This window comes from Anguilla anguilla, chromosome 9 (assembly GCF_013347855.1).
Source record: "Anguilla anguilla isolate fAngAng1 chromosome 9, fAngAng1.pri, whole genome shotgun sequence".
NCBI lineage: Eukaryota > Metazoa > Chordata > Actinopteri > Anguilliformes > Anguillidae > Anguilla > Anguilla anguilla.
Window position 1 is genome coordinate 19,198,419 of NC_049209.1, and position 20,537 is coordinate 19,218,955.

General features: G+C 39.7%; 1 protein-coding gene across 2 annotated transcripts in view; it reads left to right on the plus strand.

Moving 5' to 3' along the window:
• The window catches only part of LOC118235665 (alpha-2-macroglobulin-like), a 38,736-nt gene that overhangs the window by 4,066 nt on the left and 14,133 nt on the right, over window positions 1-20,537 (plus strand). Inside the window, exons 5-23 of one of the 2 annotated variants that reach the window (XM_035433258.1) lie at window positions 16-36; window positions 191-359; window positions 606-690; window positions 798-912; window positions 2,807-2,918; window positions 3,530-3,639; window positions 5,150-5,305; window positions 7,727-7,954; window positions 8,228-8,330; window positions 8,694-8,839; window positions 9,768-9,917; window positions 11,677-11,856; window positions 12,372-12,462; window positions 13,438-13,645; window positions 14,745-14,970; window positions 18,362-18,488; window positions 18,780-18,901; window positions 20,129-20,180; window positions 20,453-20,536. In XM_035433258.1, coding sequence (XP_035289149.1) covers window positions 16-36; window positions 191-359; window positions 606-690; window positions 798-912; window positions 2,807-2,918; window positions 3,530-3,639; window positions 5,150-5,305; window positions 7,727-7,954; window positions 8,228-8,330; window positions 8,694-8,839; window positions 9,768-9,917; window positions 11,677-11,856; window positions 12,372-12,462; window positions 13,438-13,645; window positions 14,745-14,970; window positions 18,362-18,488; window positions 18,780-18,901; window positions 20,129-20,180; window positions 20,453-20,536 — 2,485 coding nt within the window. The remainder of the gene's footprint in view (window positions 1-15; window positions 37-190; window positions 360-605; window positions 691-797; window positions 913-2,806; window positions 2,919-3,529; window positions 3,640-5,149; window positions 5,306-7,726; window positions 7,955-8,227; window positions 8,331-8,693; window positions 8,840-9,767; window positions 9,918-11,676; window positions 11,857-12,371; window positions 12,463-13,437; window positions 13,646-14,744; window positions 14,971-18,361; window positions 18,489-18,779; window positions 18,902-20,128; window positions 20,181-20,452; window position 20,537) is intronic. The other variant, XM_035433259.1, reaches the window with a different exon arrangement.

Below are 20,537 nucleotides of genomic sequence, written 5' to 3' on the forward strand. Positions count from 1 at the left end.
TTTTTTTCTTTTCAGTACCAGACTGTTGAGTTGCAGGTATGGCACCCCGAATACAGGAGCAATTTGCATGGGTCCCTCTCTCCACATGGGAAATTATATAGAAATGAGTCTGTCTGTTCATCCATCACTGTCTCTCCTTGGGAAAAGTTAGTCTGTGCCTCAATACTGTACCTCTGTCCTTATTTTACAGGACCCTAATTCAAATCGCATTGCCCAGTGGTTGAACCAGTCAGTCACCACTGGAATTATGGACCTGTCCCACCCCACGACACCTGAGGCCAAGCAAGGCATCTACACCATCTCAGCCTGGACAAAGAGGGGCATTATGACCATCCAGACTTTTGAGATCATTGAATATGGTATGTAAGAATGTATTTATGTAGCCATAGAAAAGTTTTATTGAATCAGATATACAGATTCAGATAGTGTCCTCACTATAACATCCCCATAACCTCATTGTATATTTCTAAAAAATTGTGTTTTTATGTTGCTAAAAATGTATGTCGGCCATGGTCCTTTTTCAGAGAATTTTGTACATGTGTAAAATGCTTTACAGAAATATTTGGACACCACTGAGACCTGTTTTTGTTTGTTTCGGATTTTAGTTCTGCCAAAGTTTGAGGTTACAGTCCACCTCCCTGATGCCATATTTTCTCAAGATAGAGAAGTAACGGTAAAGATTTGTGGGAAGTGAGTAAGAGAAGCTTATCTGCTTAGTCTAAGATTACATTTTCTGTGTTCTGTTCTCTAATCTGTTGCAGTGGGAGTGTGATCTTAGTCAATGTGTTTTTGACCAGGTACACCTATGGGAAGCCTGTCCTGGGTTCAGTGAAGGCAGAGGTGTGCCGCAAGTTTCCAGCTTTCTACGGGGCATATTTTGGCTCTGGTGTTTGCATGACATACACTATGAGGGTGAGGGAACAATGACACATGATCCTGCAACAACATTGGATATGATGTCATACCTTTCTTAGAATTTGAGCCTCTGGTGCTGTATTGGATTCAGAATACTCCCTACAATGGTCAGATTTCATCTGTCATACATCTTTACATGAAGTAACTGCATACAGAAATGTATCATCTTTAAAAGATGGGTGTGGGTGGCACGGTGGTGCAGTGGGTAGCACTGTCGCCTCACAGCAAGAAGATTGTGGGTTCGAATCTTGTTTTGGGGCCTTTCTGCGTGGAGTTTGCCTCTTCTCCCCGTGTCCGCGTGGGTTTCCTCCGGGTACTCCGGTTTCCTCCCACATTCCAAAGACATGCAGGTAGGCTAATTGGAGACTCTAAATTCCCCGTAGGAATGTGTCTGTGAGTGAAAGGTGTGCCCTGTGATAGATTGGCGGCCTGTCCAGGGTTTATTCCTGCCTCTCGCCAAATGCACACTGGGATAGGCTCCAGCACTCCCCGCAACCCTGCTCAGGATAAAGGGGTATAGATAATGGATGTATGGGATGGATAAAAGACGGGTAACTCATGCCCATTCCCATATGATTTCACCAAACAACCTGGTGGTCGGGGGTTCAAATGGTGCAATATCAGAGTGAAAACCCCTGTCAAAGCTGTTAACTGGCTCCAATAAAACATTCCAAACAGTAGTGAAAACAAAAAAGTACATTAAGGCAACAGTGCACATATAGTGCAGTCCATAAGTATACACATTTTTTGTTAGATATGAATTGGAAACAATGCATTTGATGTTAAAGTGTTGACTGTCAGCCTTCATTTCTGGGCATTTACATCCCACCCCCCTCGACCACCCTGAGTAGCCAGTTCTGTACGTCACTGTGGGGCCACCTGCCCATCTATCATGCTACCGTCAAATCATGTCTGATTAAATCAAAGTAGAACCTGCCCCTCTGGGGCAAACAAATGTGACTGGTATTACAACAAAAACATATAGCGCCAAAGGCTGGTACTTGCTTTTGCTGATTAATTAGGCCTAATGAAGAGAAATTATCTGAGTAGTCCACAAAAAAGGCAGCTGAGATAAGATAAGATAATATATACTTTTATGGGGTAATTTGTCCTCTGCATTTCACCCATCCTAGTTATTTAGGAGCAGCTAAAACAAAATGCAGAGCTGGCCACTGCTAAGTACGTGGTTTATTTCTCAAGATGATGAGTAAAATTCTCTTAGTGGTGCCCAAAAACACTGGCCGCCCCAGTGGTGCAGTGGGTAGCACTCTTGCCTCATAGCAAGTAGGTCCTTGGTTTGGATCCCAGTCCAAAGGCATGCAGGTTAGGTTAAGTGGTCTAAATTGCTCGTACATTTGAGTGTGTGAATGAATGGTGTGTCCTGCGATGGACTGGTGAACTCTCCAGGGTTCCATTCTGGGATGGACTAGCAAACTTTCCATTCTGGGGTAGGCTCCAGCACCTCCCGTGACCCTGACCAGGAATAAGCGGGTTTAGATAATGGATAAAAAACATAATCTGACCCAGCTAAAGCAAAAATACCAAAAATGGTGTCATTATTCTGACCACATCTACTGACGAAATGCAGCCGTTTCAGTTGTCCAATAACTTTTGTTCCTCCAAAGTATGGCAGTATTGTATTACACTATGTGATTACATTCTCATCATGCACCACCAATCCTATTTTTCCATTTTTATTTTTTTGTTTTTTCTTGAGGACTGTACAACTAGCAGGTGCCTGATTAACCAGAACAGTTGCTATTGTTCAGTGAGATAAATAAATATGGGGAATAAATATGTCAACTAGAATCATCCCTCATATGGTACACTACGTTCTTTTGATTATGATTATGCTCTGGATATTGCTGACCCCTGCCATTGTTGAACCTAGACTGATAAGACCGGATGTGCAACAAACATCATCAATGCAACAAGCTTTTTACCTGCCCAAAATCCTCATCAAAGCCTTACTGTGGAGTGTGAGATGGAGGAAGATGGAACAGGTGGGAATGTTTGTCATTTTATATTCATCTATTAATTTTTAGAAAGAATTGAATAAGCATTCTTTCAGAGGCAAACCATCTTTCATCAACATTAATCCCTAGCAACTGTCTGGATGAACACACCACTTTCACAAAAAGAAATAAAACCTGTATTCAAATGAGTATAAAAATAAAAAGTAGTATAAGAGAATATAGAAGTATAAAAATTAGTAGTATAAAGACATATAAAAAACATTGTGAATTGTCACTTGCATTGAACATAAATAGGAATACTTTTTTTTTTCAGTTTCAGCGTTGTTTTTTTAATTGGCCTAGACAGTATTTGTGTGTGATGAAGGACATTTTAGACAAAAAAAGAAAAAATAAATATATCTTTTTAAACTCCAGAGTAAATATTTCCTTTTAAATTAAATTTCAGACTAATTTAATCCTGCATGCAAGTGGTTTTGGCAGTGTTTAAAAAATATTTTGTGAAGAAATGGCTTGAAAATTTCTTTAAAATAATTGCAGCAAAGAGCTGAGTTTGTTTTACACAGCAGTTCAGCATTTTCTGTGCAGTGATACTTTGTTGCCAGATAGCAACAGGGCAATAACCGTCAGTTTCTTTTTAGGTGTTGTTTTGAAAGGGTCTGGCAGTACACAGATCGTCAGAGGTGAAATCAGTCTAGAATTCCAAGATACTCCTTCAACTTTCAAGCAAGGAATAAACTATGATGGAAAGGTAACTGCCCTCTTTATCATTTTTGGAAGTGCAGAGATACTATACAAGGCATATGTACACAACTTTTTTCTCTTGGAAATTTCTCTTATAAATTTATTTTTCCAATTTCCACCCAATTTTGGAATGGCTAATCATCTGCAACCGCCGCCACATTTATGTTGGAAACCACACTGTGATTTGGGAGATCGTAGAGATCTTCTGCAAAGCCTGCAGTGTCACTAGATTATTCTTTTCATACCACAGACGAAAGCTAGACTTACTTAGGACAGAATTGGAGGAATACCTTTCATATGCAGCCTTAGCTTGGTGTCCATGGCCCACTGTCAAACAAATAGGGGTGGCCAGATACCAAGGAACGCATATCCCTTACCAACTGAATCCTCCCATAACCTGGGCAATACAATGGAGCTATAGAGTTATTGGCTTAAGTTGGCACTTGCACTGCCCAAATTCAATCCAAGGCCATGAGGCTTATCCATGTACCATGACACCTTAACCGAATGAGGCAGCACCCCCTCCATAATAGACCACTGATCAAAATATAGCCACAATATCATATTTGTATACAAAGCATACACAGATATTCCACAATAGAGCTGAGGGTAAGAACACTCCATAATTCATGACCCTAAAGGAGTAAATATCATGAAATTCCAGTAATTCAGGTACATTAAAACATAAAAGGAGAGTTGAAAAGGTGTTCCACCCAAAAAAAAAAATGTTCATGTTTCTCTACTTGCATATTTTTTTAAAAATATGCCCCAAGGTGAGTTTTAACATGAGCCATGTGATTGAGCCACAAACACAATTGACTCCAATAGGCAAAAAAAGCTTAAAACTACACATTTAAATCCCCTTACTTTAGCAAGATGATTGCTTGCAAACATGAAATGCATGTTTTTTATTTTTTATTTTAATTATTTATTCCAAATTGCTTTTTTTCTATACAGTTAAAAATGTATTTATTTTATTTCACGACACTTTATTTTACACTTGCTTATGATTTTGTTTATTAGTTTCGTAAATTTGTCAATGCTTACGATGTTAAATTGGTGAAAAATCAATGGCTTGCATAATGGAACAAAATTTCTCATTTTGTTTATTTGACCAGAAATTGGCACAAACTAACTTTCATAGGCATATTTTTGTCTACAATACAAACTCTCACTGCCTGTTGGTGCGCAATTGGTACAGTAATCTTTTTCTGACAATGAATACATTTTGTACCTGATAAGAAATTACAGATTTAACTGGGTATGGCTTTTTACGGAATGTCTGGAAGGTTCCTCTGTTGCAGTGTAACTGTCTATTTAATAAACTGCATTTGTGCAGAATCCATATCAGATTAATATGTTTCTGAGCATCACATTTCTGATTTCACAGTAAAACATACAGGCAGAAAACAATGAGTGATACATGTGCAGGAGAAGTACTTTTACTGGGTTTTTGTGTTTGTTTCAGTTGTTTCAATGTAATGTAATGTTTCAGAGTTTATTTGTATATTTTTCAGATCATTATAAAAGGCCCCCCCTCCTCTATTGCCAACAAGACCATCTTCCTTCATGGACCACAGGCTTCTATGTGGACATTGACTTCTGACAGTGAGGGTGTGGCCCACTTTTCACTAGATACCAGTTCTTGGTTGGAAGAATATGTCCAGCTACAGGTAAGACCCCCTTACTTTCTCCTTATTTTTGCCTTATATGTTTTTTTGATGCCAGCTCAGTCACCCTCACACATTTCAGGGCTGAAGACAGGTTGTGTGAGTGGGCCCACACAGTGACATGAATTCATTCCTATTCATAGACTGTAAAACACAAATGGACAAAGTGACTGTGATGTCTCCCTTTGACTTTCCATGGGCTTGCAAACAGTGTTTGAAACCACAGGTTTTTGAATTGCAGTTCTTGTACCGCCATGTTGTAGAAATTCAAGCCAGAGATTGCACAGTAGGGAAAAGGGGGGACCCTTATTTTTTTGATTTAATCTTTATTTACCCAGGGTACGTTCGCTGAAAACGGATGCTCTTTTGCAGCAACACCCTGCTTCACACTCATACACATTCCCACCTGGGAACTGCCCAGTACAACCACAATCCTCTATTGTTGGCCACTGAGCAGCTCCAATGGAGAGAGAGAACTTTTTTTAGCCAATTTAAATCAGGGGATGATTAGGTGGCATGTTTTTGCAAGAGCCAGATCTGGGATTTTAGCCAGGACACCGGGGAACCCCCTACTCTTTGGAATCGTGTCATGGGATCTTTAATGACCGCAGTGAGTCAGGACCTCGGTTTAACGTCTCATCCGAAAGACGGCATCTCCTACAGCACAGTGTCCCCGTCACTGCACTGGGGCATTGTGGTTTAATTGACCAGAGGGAAGATTGTCCCCTGCTGGCAAACCAACACCACTTCTAGAAGCAACTCAGTATTCCCTGGTGGTCTGCCATCCAAGTACTAACCACGCCCACACTTGCTTAGCTTCAGCCAGTTGGCAGGAGCAGAGTGTGTGGTGGTATGGCTGCTGGCAAATATATGGTCATGAATTCTAGAACAAGTCCAGATCATCCACTAAGTGCATGAAATACCGTCCCCTTCAGTGACGTGCAGCTACTAGGCATTGATGCAAACTGTCTGTGATTAGTCCACATAATATAAAAATACACGGGGAGACATTAGATGAAGGAAAAACATCTATTGCAAATATATGCACCTTGTGGGCAGAAAATCAATTTGGCTTCAGATTTTTACCATATCGGTACAATTGACTTAGACCGAAATGAGCGGCTGACAGAACTAAGCCAGAGGCTGTATACACAATACAGTCTAAAAGTAGCTCCTCATTTTCTGTTTTAGAAGAAACTCTTGAAAATATTGGGTGTGTCAGTATTAACTTTAGGACTCAGTTTTTAGTTTAAAAATAATTAATAAAGAATTGCTAAAACAATCTCCTGAATCTATGAAACATTAGTGGTAGTCAAGAGTACTTCTAAGTCATGAAAGCCAAATCACAACAGTCATAAATTGGCTGCTGCCAGTGATCCACCTTGTAATCAGGTCATGTTTTATAAACATTTAAAAACATGAAGCTTTTAAACGGGTATCTCCTCAATTGTGAGGGTCGTACGGTTACAGTAGAATGGACAGAAGTGGGAAAACCACATTTATGTATAAGCATATATGCTCCACTTTTTTTGGCTTTTAAACTGATCCCAACTCCCAATTTCTCTTTAATAATGTCCTTCATTTCATGAACAATTTGGACAAGAAGTCTAACAGTTTGGTTTTCATTTTTATTTGCAAGGCAATGTAGCATCACACTTGTTGCTGTCTGCCGTGGTCAATCTAGCCAAATGATTAAAAGGCTGTTTAAATTCATATACGCTAATTATTTAACAAGGTGCCATACGTGTAAGAGGCTGACCTGTCACCTATCAAGCAATTACAGTGGGCACAATAAGTAAAGTCATTCATGAAACAGAAAATTATCCAAGGCAACAAGGTCAACCACGATCTATGTCTTAGCTTAAGAGTTCTCCATGTTCCTAAGAAAAAGTTGGTTTCAGTGAGGAGTATTCAATTGGAGATTGCAGCAATGCCTTAGACAATCAAACACCTGGTAGACAATCAATCACTCAGGGTTCGATTAGCTCTCCCTGGTGTAGAACGTAGAGCCGAGCATGGCGGCACACATTGTTATGGTTTGAAATAAAGCATTTATTACCGACACCAAAGTGTCTGAGTGAATACATTTCACTCAGCAGCTTTGTAAATAAGTTTTAAGGGGAAAATCTAAGCTAGGATGTTTTAGTGCCCTTTAGGAGAAGTCTTAGTGATAAGATTAAAAGTTTTGTAAATACGGCGCCAGGAATTTAGCTTCAAAAACAAAGGCTGTTCTTGACACCTTGCTCCCATTGCAAATAAACTTTAAAAAAATAATAATAATAACTTTAAAGTGAATTTTTAAATATATTTCCTGGCCTCTTATGGCAGTATTGTTGTTGTGAACAAAGAATGTTCAGATGGGTGCTTGCAAATCAAGGTTTTGTGAGTAAACGTCTTTTTCTTCTTCTGCCTCTCTGAATACAGGCACATTGCAACAAGGAGTCAGCACAAATGGGGTTTGTCTTTGGTGCATACGATAGGTGCTATGCATCCCATACAGCCTATTTATTTTATTCAAAGAGCATGAGCTTTCTGAGCATCCAGCATGCAAAAGAACCGCTTCCTTGTGATCAGGACGGCCAGGTCCTGGCACGCTACATCATCCGAGGGCAGGAGCTTAAGAAGAAGAAGACACTAGACTTTTTCTATTTGGTGAGTTCTTGTCTGCTTTTAGTTTTGGTGAGGCCATTAAGACTAATTCATCCCTTTCTGATGGGGGCGCTTAGGGCCGAATCATAGCTTGCACTGCCAGATTCACATATCCAGTTTTGCTTTCTGAACTTGAAGGAGTTCATCAGGCTGAAACAATTTAATTGGTTTAGCTTTGCAGACCTCCTCCAGATAGAAGATGTTTTGATATTGACATTACACAACTGCCCACCTCCAGTTCAGCTGACTCCAGCTTACCCCTCTCCTGTCACCCAGGTGTTGTCCAAAGGGAGCATTGTGCAGTACGGGCATTCTGAAGTGACGCTGAATGCAGAAGAAGGTGACGTACTTCTTCGGAGGACGGAGTGTGGCACAGTGGGTAAGGAACTGCGCTTGTAACCGAAAGGTCGCAGGTTCGATTCCTGGGTAAGGACACTGCCGTTGTACCCTTGAGCAAGGTACTTAACCTGCATTGCTTCAGTATATATCCAGCTGTATAAATGGATACAATGTAAAGTGCTAAGTAAAAGTTGTGTAAGTCGCTCTGGATAAGAGCGTCTGCTAAATGCCTGTAATGTAACATACTCTTGAGAAATGATTGCTCTTCTCAGCTACATTATATTTCTAAGACGTTCAAAGAAGAACTTGGCCACTATGCCCCCATATCATGTTATGACGTGTAATACTGTGTCAGAGGCAAACATCTTACAGATAGAAACAGCCCATTTCATTTTTGTTCCAGTTAAGAGAGGGGAGTTCTCTTTCTCCCTGCAGCAGACTGAAGATCTGGCCCCTTATGCCCAGGTGGTGGTGTACACAGTGCTGCCTAATGGAGAGGTTGTGGCTGACAATTTCAACTTTCCCGTCCAGTTGTGCTTCAAGAACAAGGTAAACTCCACCTGATTTCAAGTGAGAACCATCACACAACCATTTAACAGGTCCACAGAAAGCATTCCATGGTTAGAACTCCCAGGACACCCTTGAAAAAGAGATGGAAACCTCAGTGCTACTCAGCTGGTAAAATAAAGGAGAAATAAATAAATTAAAATAAAAGAACATGAATATCCCAGAACAGCACACATTTTTATAAACCACACCATAAGATCAACCTTACTGTGTTTACCATTCACTATTTACTTAGACTCTAGGGAGAGAAAGGGACAAGGAGGCTGTGTAATAAAGTGAACAGTGTGGGTGGGCGATGTGTGCAACCCATATGGCTGCCAAGACTAAGTGATTTATTTCCCATCTTTTCCTTTTTTTCCCTTATTTTGAATAACCAATTGTGCCTTTCACTGTCTAGTGGTATCTGAAGCATCTGGTGCCCTTAAGGTAAATGCTGAAGTGTATACACTCATGCAAGGCACAAATTGCAAGCCAGTTTTATACCCTGCAGTCCAGATAGGTGTGTTTCTAACCGGTAGAGCATGTGGGCACCTGGAAACTCATGTAACCGCAAGCCAAGGGCTCTGCACAACTTAGACCTACCATACACCTGCCAGATCAAACCTGAGACTATAGGCCCCAGATTGAGCTTCTTTACAGCCTGAGCCACTCAGGAACCTACTTTCTCAACAGTGAGCAACCTTTCAAAGTGTGGTAACCTATCAGCAGGTTGTTTTGCTTACCATCTTTCACCAGTTTGGTTTACCTTTACTGTGAGAGGAGGAAGCAACACAGGAAATGGTATTGTGTCTCACTCAGTAAGTGCTCTCCTAAGCTACAACCGCACAACATGGCAGAAAGGCCAGCAAGGTATACTGTATGGTTTTGTGTAATGTCCCTTCTTGCTTACTCTGTTTTTATTTTGTTTCAGGTGTCCCTCCAGTTCTCCTCCTCCCAGGAGCTCCCTGGGGAAAAGGCGTTCCTGCAGGTACAGGCCAAGCCGGGGTCACTGTGCTCCCTGAGGGCCATCGACCAGAGCGTCCTCCTGATGAGACCAGAGAAGGAGCTGAATGCACAGAAGGTTAGCAGAGACCCTGAGCAGCCCGACCCAATCACAGCCATGGGTGGATACATTTCAGAAAGGAATGTGTACTTTGTGTTTTTAACCTTGTGTGGGAGTGTTGATTTAGCTTGTGCAACAGAGACAAAGACAATATTTTCATATGGTCAAGGGTACTGTCCTGTCCTCACTTTCTCTTTCACCTATTTTTTTTGCCTTGTAACAGTGTTTTGTAATCCCATGTGGGATGGGCTACTTGAGTGGCATGACACATAAATAAATACTCACTATCACTCATTCTTTCTCTCATATGCTCTCTCTCTCTCTCTCCCTCTCTCTCTCTCTCTCTCTCTCTCTCTCTCTCTCACACACACACACACAAACACACACACAAACATTAGCAGTAATTATGAAGGTCAAGTTTTAAATGGCTGCCTCAGTCATGAATGTTAAATGCGATCCACCCCAGAGGAAAAGCACTTTATTGTTTTAAAGGTACAGTGTGTAGGATTAGTGGCATCTAGCAGTGAGGTTGCATATTGCAACCAACTGAAACCCCCCCTCCCCTCACCCCTCCCTTTCCAACGACGTAGGAGAAGCTACAGTGGCCTGTAAGTTCCAAAAATTATGTCATCGTCTACGACAGCATCGAGTAGCCGAGTGTCAAGTGATGAGGTGCCTTGATAGATTTATAAATTGTATTTAGTTATTTTATTTAGTCTGTATAACTATAGGTCATAGCTTACAAGTAGATAGCGCTTTATTGCTAATGGTAGCTAATGTTAGCTGCTTTGCATGGTAAATCATAGGAAGACATGATGTGTCACAAAAACTATTACACTACTAACGCTTACATTACAGTGTGAAATATCCTCATTATAAAATACCACTAACCTATTTAAAGACACTCAATTTAAAAAATAACGCATATAACTGAAATATTTTGAGCAGTAAAGCAATGATGAAATCTTATCTGTTTTCAATAGATAGAGACAGAGACAGTAAATCAATGATATTTTTTTAATCCGCTTCTGTCTTACACCAGAAAACGATGTCAGCTAGGTCTATCAGCAAACATGGCTTAGCTATGCCCAGAAGTCCTCAGTAATAATAGTATTTGGCATTACGCAAAGCTATTTTGGAAGGTACCCAGGCATCACAAATGCACGTATATTTCACAAACGGATTGTCCAAGACAATATATGGCCACTCAGTCTCTTCTTTCTTCTTCTTTGTCTTCCAACCGGTGCATTTCATCGCACCAATAAAAAAACGCAGAATGCCCTCTCTAGAGCCGTTTGTCTGTTCGGGCTACTGTAGAAACATGGCGGTGCATCATGGCGGCCCCCGTGGAAGAGGACCTGCTCCCTATGTAGATAGAAAGGGCTCATTCTAAGGTAACATTAACACAACGATTCTTATTTTCATGGGATTATACACTAATTAAAACATATTTATGAATATTATATTCCATTTCTGCCAAGTCCGTTCCGATAGATGCCACTAAATTCTACACACTGCACCTTTAAGTAACTAACACCTTCGAAATTAGTAGTTTACCATTTATAACATGTTTAGCCTACATACCTATTTAAAGCATTAACAATCCCTCCATGTACTTTGTGAAGCTGTGCTACATTGAGCTATGGAGAGCATTTGCACAGAGAGGACATTTGCATTGTGTGAGAAGTTTTTTAATTGATTCATTTTAGATTTTTTGCTTATGCCTCCTCCTTCCTCACATTCCAATTTTAATTTCTCTATTTCTGAACTCCTTCAGGTCTATGAGACGTTGCCTGTCCAAAAGTTATTTGGGTATCCATATGCTGTCCAGGACAGTGATCCCCCTCCCTGCCTTTCCCCATTCACATTTACATCACACCCAGGGCAGAGGTTTCACCCAATCCCACAACCAGGTTTTCTTGGAGTCCAAACTGATGATGTCTTTGCCATCTTTCGGGTATGTATCTTGAATCATGCCTCATGTTGGGCACCTAAGGACACCCATAGCTGAACAACAGCTCACAGTGGTTTTGGTTTGGAATTTGGATGAATTTACTACCTGCAGCTTTTTGCTCTGTGGGTCAAATTAAGTGTCATTGTATTGCTAAAACAAAATCATGAAAAATTGTAAGCTCAGGTTGCAAGTCACAAGCGTGGTGCTGCTGTCTATTCAAGAGTTCCCACTCTGTGCAGATTGTATGGCTGCCTTGTGTTTGCATGTTTTATATAAATGTAAACTGATAATTGATTTGATTTTTTGTAGCAAACTATATGTGTCTGAATCTGAGGCTGTTCAAAAAATCCTCAGCTATGTAGGTGAATAATACATGAAATGTAATCTGTGTAAATCACCTTAAATAAAGGTGCTGAGTAAATAATGTAAAATGCCATCCTATTAGAGTCTGCCTAGCAGACATGATTTTTGTCTGGGTCAATGTAGTGATGAACATTTCAACTTTTCATATTTTAAAGGCAGTTGGTGTAAAGGCCCTGACAAACTCAAACATGAAAAAACCTGTTCCATGCTTTCAATATGGCGGACCGATGGGTTTGCCAGGTTTAGGTATGGTGACTTTTTCTTTGCTTTTGATGCCGAAGTACTGTAGAACCTAAGAACAAACTGCAAATCAAATGTATTTTTCAGTTTTTCTTTACCTTGAAATTCACCGGGGGACAAATTGAAACACCTAGTCTCACCATTGGACAATACTGATGTTCTCCATTACTGTACATCACTCTAAAGTGTCCCCTAAGTGATTATAATGTAATGTCATGACAACAGGATACTACATTTTAAGGGATTACAAGAGAATAAAACTTGATTTCAGACTCACAGAAGCAGATCTGTATGTGAACCCTCAGTCACACATGAAGATGGCTGTCCTGCACTAAGCCAGAGAGGATTGCACCCCCTTCATTAGGACCTTACTGGCTCTGCCTGTGTTAGACGCAAAAAGTCTTTCTCAAGCACTTGAAGTGGCATTTCCCGCTGTGGCAGTGGATGGCACGGCACAAATTCAGACTGTGCCAGTGCCAACTGAGTGTGTGACGCGTGACTGGTCACCCAGTGACCAGGAGAATTCATTTTAATCATCAACTGATGACTTCTTCAATTTAACACTACCCTTGCACAGTAGCTGAAACAGAAAACAGTCATTTGCTTGCGTTATGGACACAAGTGCTCATGTAAAGGTTTTCAGATTTATAGGAGAACGTTGCAGCAATGGCATTGGCCCACACGTACTGGAATGACTTATGGCTAAATAAAACAATTTTGTGTCAGATTTTTGTTTACATTCATTTGTTCATTTTTTGAAGATTTTGTTGGTTTTTGAGATGGTTATGAAAAGAGGGCTTTCAATCATGCTTTCTTGTTTTAGAGATGAGATGATGAGACCAAATAATATTTTTATTGGCTGAAATTTTTTTTGATTTTTAAAAATATTTTGTATGTGTTTATTTCTTTATTTTCTTTTCTTTTCTGGACACTGGGCAAATTGAATAGTTAATGGAGATAGACTTCTGTTCCTGGCTGCAGGATTTGGGCAAGGAGGAGGAGCAGGAGTGGGAGGATTCTCAGGAGGAGCAGCAGGAATACCAGCAAGAGGAGCGGCAAAAATAATGCCGCAATTAGTAGGGTCAGCAGGACCATTGAGTGGATCGGCAGTACAAGCAATACTACCACCCAAGGAAACCATTCGCACATTCTTCCCTGAGACCTGGATCTGGGAGCTGGTACCGGTGGGGTGTGTATCACTGACCAAGGGACCCATCCTAAAGAGCATTTAGCCACACAAAGGCTAGATAGATACACCCTAGGATAAATATCTGACTTTTGCCTTGAGCTATCAACTATCCACCATTTACTCTTTATTTATTTATTTAAACTCTTCTTGCTATAGATCTGACAAACTACAGTATTACCAACAAGTGTTACGAAATGTTGAATAGTACCTTTTTCAAATATGAACATAAAACTGAAAATGTGATGATTTTGTATGTGCAACCTGATGCCCTACCAAAGCACCAAAGCTATTTTTTCTGAAGATTTGGTATGTATTTGCTCCTCTCTCACAACAATAAAACCAGTAAAAACCAGTAAAAAGAAGCTCAGATTAATGACTTTAATTCTTCTTTCAATGAGAGTAGAAAAACTTGAAATGTGGTACTTAAATGTCAGTGAACATAAAAAAGGAGTCTTGTGACAATAATGGCCCAGAGAGATGCTTAGTGAGTCAAAGGTTTTGTTTTTGGGTGTCATACTGTAGGAGAAATTGATCCCAAAATAATCTTAACTTTTCTGAGACCACATCAGCCAGTCCACAGCACATATTTCGGCAAAGCTAACTCAAAGCATTGGGGACATGCTGATTAGATTCCCTTATTGTGTGAGATAATGTTATAATGAGAACATTCTCAGTCTTGTTTATTGTTCTAAGCAGGTTTTGTCAAAGTCAGAATGACAGACAGATAGATGTTCCAGGTATGTCATATACAATCTCACTAGTAGAATCCCTTTGTAGTTATGTTTTGTGTCAATCACATTTAAGAATGTTATGAGTATAAATAGTATATGTTGGGAAAATGTACGCTAAATGTCCTTTAATGCTCTGGTAACCAAAAAGCTGATTGATCGTTGATTGATAACTATCATAGACTATCATAGATAGCAGAAATTCACCAATTTTTAAGTCATCTGGATATTTCATATCAGCTGATCTATATGCTGTAAGCTACAATAATGGATCATTTACTTAACAGGGTTGAAGGTAAGCGTGGTCTGTCTGTGCTGTAGTCTGCATTTCTTGATGGGCTGTGCCCCCTTCTCCTTCCCCCTTCTTACAGAGATTCAGGCAGAGTAACAGTGGAGCAGACCGTCCCAGACACTATTACCAAATGGGGAGCAAGCGGGTTCTGCACCTCTCCAGCAGGATTCGGCCTGGCCACCAGCACAAGCCTCACGGCCTTCCAGCCCTTCTTTGTGAGCCTGACACTACCGTACTCCGTCATCCGTGAAGAGGTGTTCCCACTGAAGGCCACGGTCTTCAACTACCTCTCCAAGTGCATCATGGTGAGACACTGCTCGCTGCACAGCCATGGCTATACCACGGTTTGCTGTGGTTCCGAACAAAAATCAGTAAAGAATGTCTCTATCTAAACAGTGAGTGGTTAAGTATTGAAAGTACAGATATGTTCCCCAATGATGGTTAAATCTGAGGTGATTACTGCCAATAGGAGTGTCAACCAACTAAAAAGTAATTTCAGTATTTCTCACAAAAACATGTACAAAGACATGTACAAAATAGGTTACTTAGCAAAAACATATAATACACCGCGCTTGGTAGCAGTGTATGTTTGGGTTTGTCAGCTCTCTCATGTAAAACAGCAATTTTTGAATCTCAGCTGTTTTAAAACCAATCTCAATGCCATTTCACAGGTGAACTACAATCGCTATGGACTCGCCAAGTACCGATTTTGGCATAGCTACATTATTTTGTTGTGGATATCCCTAAAAATTTATCATACAAAATTCAGACGTTTTTATGCAAACATAACTCAGTTTAAACCCAACGGATCCTGACACAAGACCCGTCATCGTATCAGTCATTTTGAGACATATGGTCAATTTGCCCATAGTCAGACACTTGGCTAAGCCCGGACACGCTACTTTGTGGCGTATGTCCCATTTTTAGTCTTGGAGAGCTGTGTCAATTTCACTTCCTGTTTTCTGAGGCTTTCGGCAAATGCAAACATTTCTCTTAAAACGTTTTTTGTGATTAATTTATTATTGAAATTATTTCCACTAAGAAGTTGACACATATAAAGGAATTTAAAAATGTAAAAGCATAATACCTGATACACAAAGTGGATTTTTAAAAATAACATTATTTCAGAAATTCTAAAAGTTCAATGTGGCCATCAGTGATTTTATAAGCCTCGGGTAGAGGAAGAGACGCGTATTAGCTTTTAGTCTTGGAGTGCTGTGTCAGCATCCATGCATTGATACATTATATCATTAACTGGATCCAGATTCCATATCACTTCCCCCTTTCTGGTCTGTGGTCTAACTAGCAAGGTATAATGAAGCAGTTTGAGAAAAATATCTTTAACTCTTTCAGAATACAACTTTTACTAGATACTAACAGCTATATGGATATACTGTAAAATTGGTATATCTTTCATGAGTGGATATGTTAGAATGATAACTAAAAATTCAAAAGTTGATCAAGATAAACTTATTTGCTTAACTGGTAACAAGTTCTGCATTTATTGACTAGAAGAAGAAACACTTGCTAACTAGTTGCTTACGGCTAATTTACCAGCTAACTAGATGGTTCTCTTTTCACAGTGACACTGGGTGGTTTTAATTACCTTTTTTTTAAGTGGGGAAATTTATAAAGATATCAATATATATATAATCAGAAGATTCTCTGCATATGGTGCGCTCCATAACATTTGGGACAATGCCATATTTTTTCTTTATTTTTCTTGACGGAACTTTTTATACAAACCCCCCTCCCCCCATTTCAGGGCAGAATAATATTTCGGACAAATGGTTTCACGGCTGTTCCTGATTAGTCCTGGTGTGTTCAATTGCCCCTTTAGTGCAAGTATAAGAGAGCTTTAAGTATCTAGTCTTGATTCTAGGCTTTTTATTACCTTTGGAGACTGTTATTGTGAGAAGAAGGACCAGAATTGTGCCAATGGAAGTCACAGAAGCTATTATGAGGCTCAGAAATAGGAGAAAAAAAAACGGTCAGAGACACAGGCCAAACCTTAGGAAAAAATAAACTGTTTGGAACATCATTAAGAACTAGAAAGATTACAATTCCTGAAGAAATAGTGTGGGCTTGCTTCAAATTCCAACTGGCACTGTCCTCAAGCCTCCTGCATTTCAATGAGGGTGCATAGCTCAGAAGAAGCACAAAACCGTCCAGACCCATGGCGAACCATAGTGTTGCATATACGGCTGGGGATTGGCAAGTAGCGATTATGTTCCAGGGATTATTCATATCCTAAAAGTGTCTTGAGTAAAACTTGGCTAACTATATAGCTAGCTAGCTATGTCATGTCCTCACCTCTGTATCGTTATTTGTTGTCCTCCGTGTGTCCATACATCTGTATCGGTGGCTGTATCATCCTTGTGTCCATACATCTTTATCGGTGGTTGTAGCTGTGTGTCATTAGCTCCTACGCATGCGTGCAGGATAGCATCCATACGCGCTAACTAGGTTAACTAAAGTAGGCAAAATGATAACATGTTAGGGTTAGTTAAAGTAACATTAGTCAATAAAGCTGTGCTTAAAAATCTCGTGCCGTTGGAAGTGCGTCCTACTAAACGTCCATGAGTGAGTGAATGACCACCTGCGCATGCGTCCTACTAAACGTCCATGAGTGAGTGAGTGACCACCTGCGCATGCATCCTACTAAATCGTTCCACTAAACATCCATGAGTGACCCTCTATGGAGTGACCACAAAAATTGCTCACAAAAAGTTGAATATTTCAAAATGTTTAGAATATTTCTAAAAATCTGAATACAAGCAACAATGTCTGGAACTAGCCGGTTATTTTGGTGTAAAACATTTTAATGCAAAAAACTGTAGGAGCTAGAAAAATTGGCTGGAAAGTGCAGATAATAAAAAAATATGAAAGATAGCAAGAGTGGGATTGTCAAAGCAATCCAGAGCACTACTGAGCTCAGTAAGGGCCTGGCATCCAAAGGAAGACCTCTACAGTTGATGACCAAAGAATTCTGAAACTGGTCATGGTTTTATATCAAAAAGAAAGAGTAATCAGATTCTATAAAATCCCGAGAACTGGGAAATAGAAACAGAATAATCAGACAAAATTGAATACTTTATAAATAATATTTAAAAAGCAAGGGTGGCCAAAAGGAATGCTCTTAAGATACAAAAATCACTTGCAGTTAAAGGCTTTTTCATCAACATAACAGAAAAGAAAAGGGAATACATTAAGCATATTAAAATACAAAAAGGGTCTTCTTTATAAAATTAAAGTTATACTGGAGATGTTCTCAACAGATTGATGAGAGATTCACTGGGGATTAGGTTGCAAACACTATCTAAACATCTTTAAATTATATTCATATTGATTAAGGAAACTACAGGTCTGCTCATGTTACTCAGCACTCTCATGTTAAATTTTATAATGTATAATTAGGGTCAAGTTCTCATCACTTCTAGAAATAAGACACATGGACCATCCAGCAAAGAAAATAAACATGTGAGATATACTCTTCTGTGCAATAGAAAATTTAAATTTAAATTTTAATAAATTGTGTTGCTGTAGAAATTTCAGATGAAGATCTGTCAGCAGGAAGAAGAGAACTGCCACTGGTGAAACAGAGAGACAGTGGGTGAAATGTGGCATAAATGGACTAATGGACTGTTTTCATCATCAATTCCCCTTCTTACTGTAAGTGGTTTTCCTGTTTCTCAGGTGCATGTCAGCCTGAAAGAGTCGGCACAGTTCACAGGCCAGCCGTGCGACGGCTGCCAGTACAGGCGATGTCTCTGTGGCGAGGAGAGCGAGACCTTCACCTGGGTCGTCACGGCAACCACTTTGGGTGAGTCACAGTGCCCCCTCTGCATGGCACATTATGGACTCTACACTGGGCTTAGTGTTTACTTGAAAATAATAAATAAATCCTTCTTGGTTAAAAAATATTATCCATAAAGACAATGAACTATCACTGGGTGTTGGATTGGTTGTGACTATCACTGAGAATTACACTGATTTTAGTTTGCTTTTTCCTTCATTTAAGACCATGCATTGCCCCCCCCCCCCCCCCCAAAGACAGAGACTTTTCCCCCATCCTCTGGTAGCTTTTCATGAGGCTCTGTCTTTGCATTCTAAGGTCGGGTGAACATTACAGTAAGTGCAGAAGCCCTGAGCACTGAGGAGCTGTGTGGCAATGAGGTGGTCATCTTGCCTGAGAGGGGACAAATCGACACCGTTGTCCGTACACTGCTTGTGGAGGTGAGACAACTCACAGCCATCTATTTGTTATTAAAAAACTGACAAAATATGGTGAGCATGTGTTCCCAAAAGAATAACACTACCTCCACTTTTCAGTAAGATGAAAAGTTGTGTAATGCACACACAAGTTTGAAAATTGCATTTGTTTTATATAATACACAAACACATCGAGCCTGACAGTATTTCTGATGATGCATATGGATAAAATATGTTAATTGCTGTATCCATTAACATTATGTCACCCATTTAGTTCAGATATAAAATTGGTGATAACGTGCCTCTTCTCTTCCAGTTTTACATTGCAAAAATGTTCCCATCAACACAAATATGCTCCTTCTTAAAAGAGAATACTAGCTAATACATAGGCAAAATCCATCTAACACTTTAGGACTGAAGTGAAATAGGCCCAATACTGGAAACTGTGACATCCAGAACATCTTACATAAGCCCTTTTGTGGCTAGCTACACTTAGCTAGTATTAGCTAGTATTTCCTTTTAAGAAGGAGCATATTCGTGTAGATGGCACCACTTTTATGTGAATCCGGAAGAGCCATACACTGTGAGAAATAGGCTCCAGCAGCCCCCGCGACCCTGCCCAAGTTAAGCGGGTGTAGGTAATCGATGGATGGATAGGTTATTTCTGGAAGCTGAAACGCAGTTACTCTTACTTTTAATTTCATTGAATATTTTTCAACTTTCACATTCATTTTCGCTTCCAAATACGAGGTTTAGATAAGCAGGATTTATTTGAGGCAAAATGAAACTGTATCTTGATATGCCACATAGACGCTGTTGAATAGTTCTAAGAACAATTTTTTTTCTATGGAGAAAAAAAACCACTGGAACAAAAAAACTGGTGAAGCAGGTGTGAAAATATTATCAGAACAGACAGGAATGGTGGAAAATAAGATGGAATTAAGACCCAGGTTGAAAAAACCAGAATAATTATTTAACTGAAACTTAATACAATCCCCCTTTAAAGATGTATTTTACTATTTTAATATGAGTTTTACATGCAAATGTTGTAAAGATTATTCAACAATATACATTTATATGTGAAAAATATTGCGGAGTGACATGAAAAGTGTATATTTACTATTTCATATTTTACCATGTTTGGAACTGTACAGCTATGTTATAGAGTACAGTATTATGTTGAGGTTTTAGACAGGGTGTGTTTATGATGTGGGCTGATTCTCTAAATGTCCTGATCTCTCTCTTTTTCAGCCTGAGGGCACAGAACAGACCATCAGTCACAACGCACTGCTGTGTCCTCAAGGTCTCCCCTTTCCTCTCTCCTACAAATAGAAAAGCATCAATGCAAAAATGTAACAAATCAAGAACGCATTTACATTTTACATATAATATGTTTCTAAACATATAGCCAGAAAATATGTTGTTTATGTCTATCATTTAAAAGTTTTGTGCATGCAAGTTTTATTTTTAACGTGTTTTACAGTTTCCTGTTTCTCAGGAGACTACAGTGATGAAAGAAAAGCTGTGTGTGGTTCTTGATTGTTCCTCCCTGTCTGTTGTCTCTCTGTCCACCAGAGGGAGCTGTGGAAAAGGTCATTTCTCTGGAGCTGCCAGAGGTTTTTGTGGAGGGTTCTGCCAAGGCCTCACTTTCAGTCTTAGG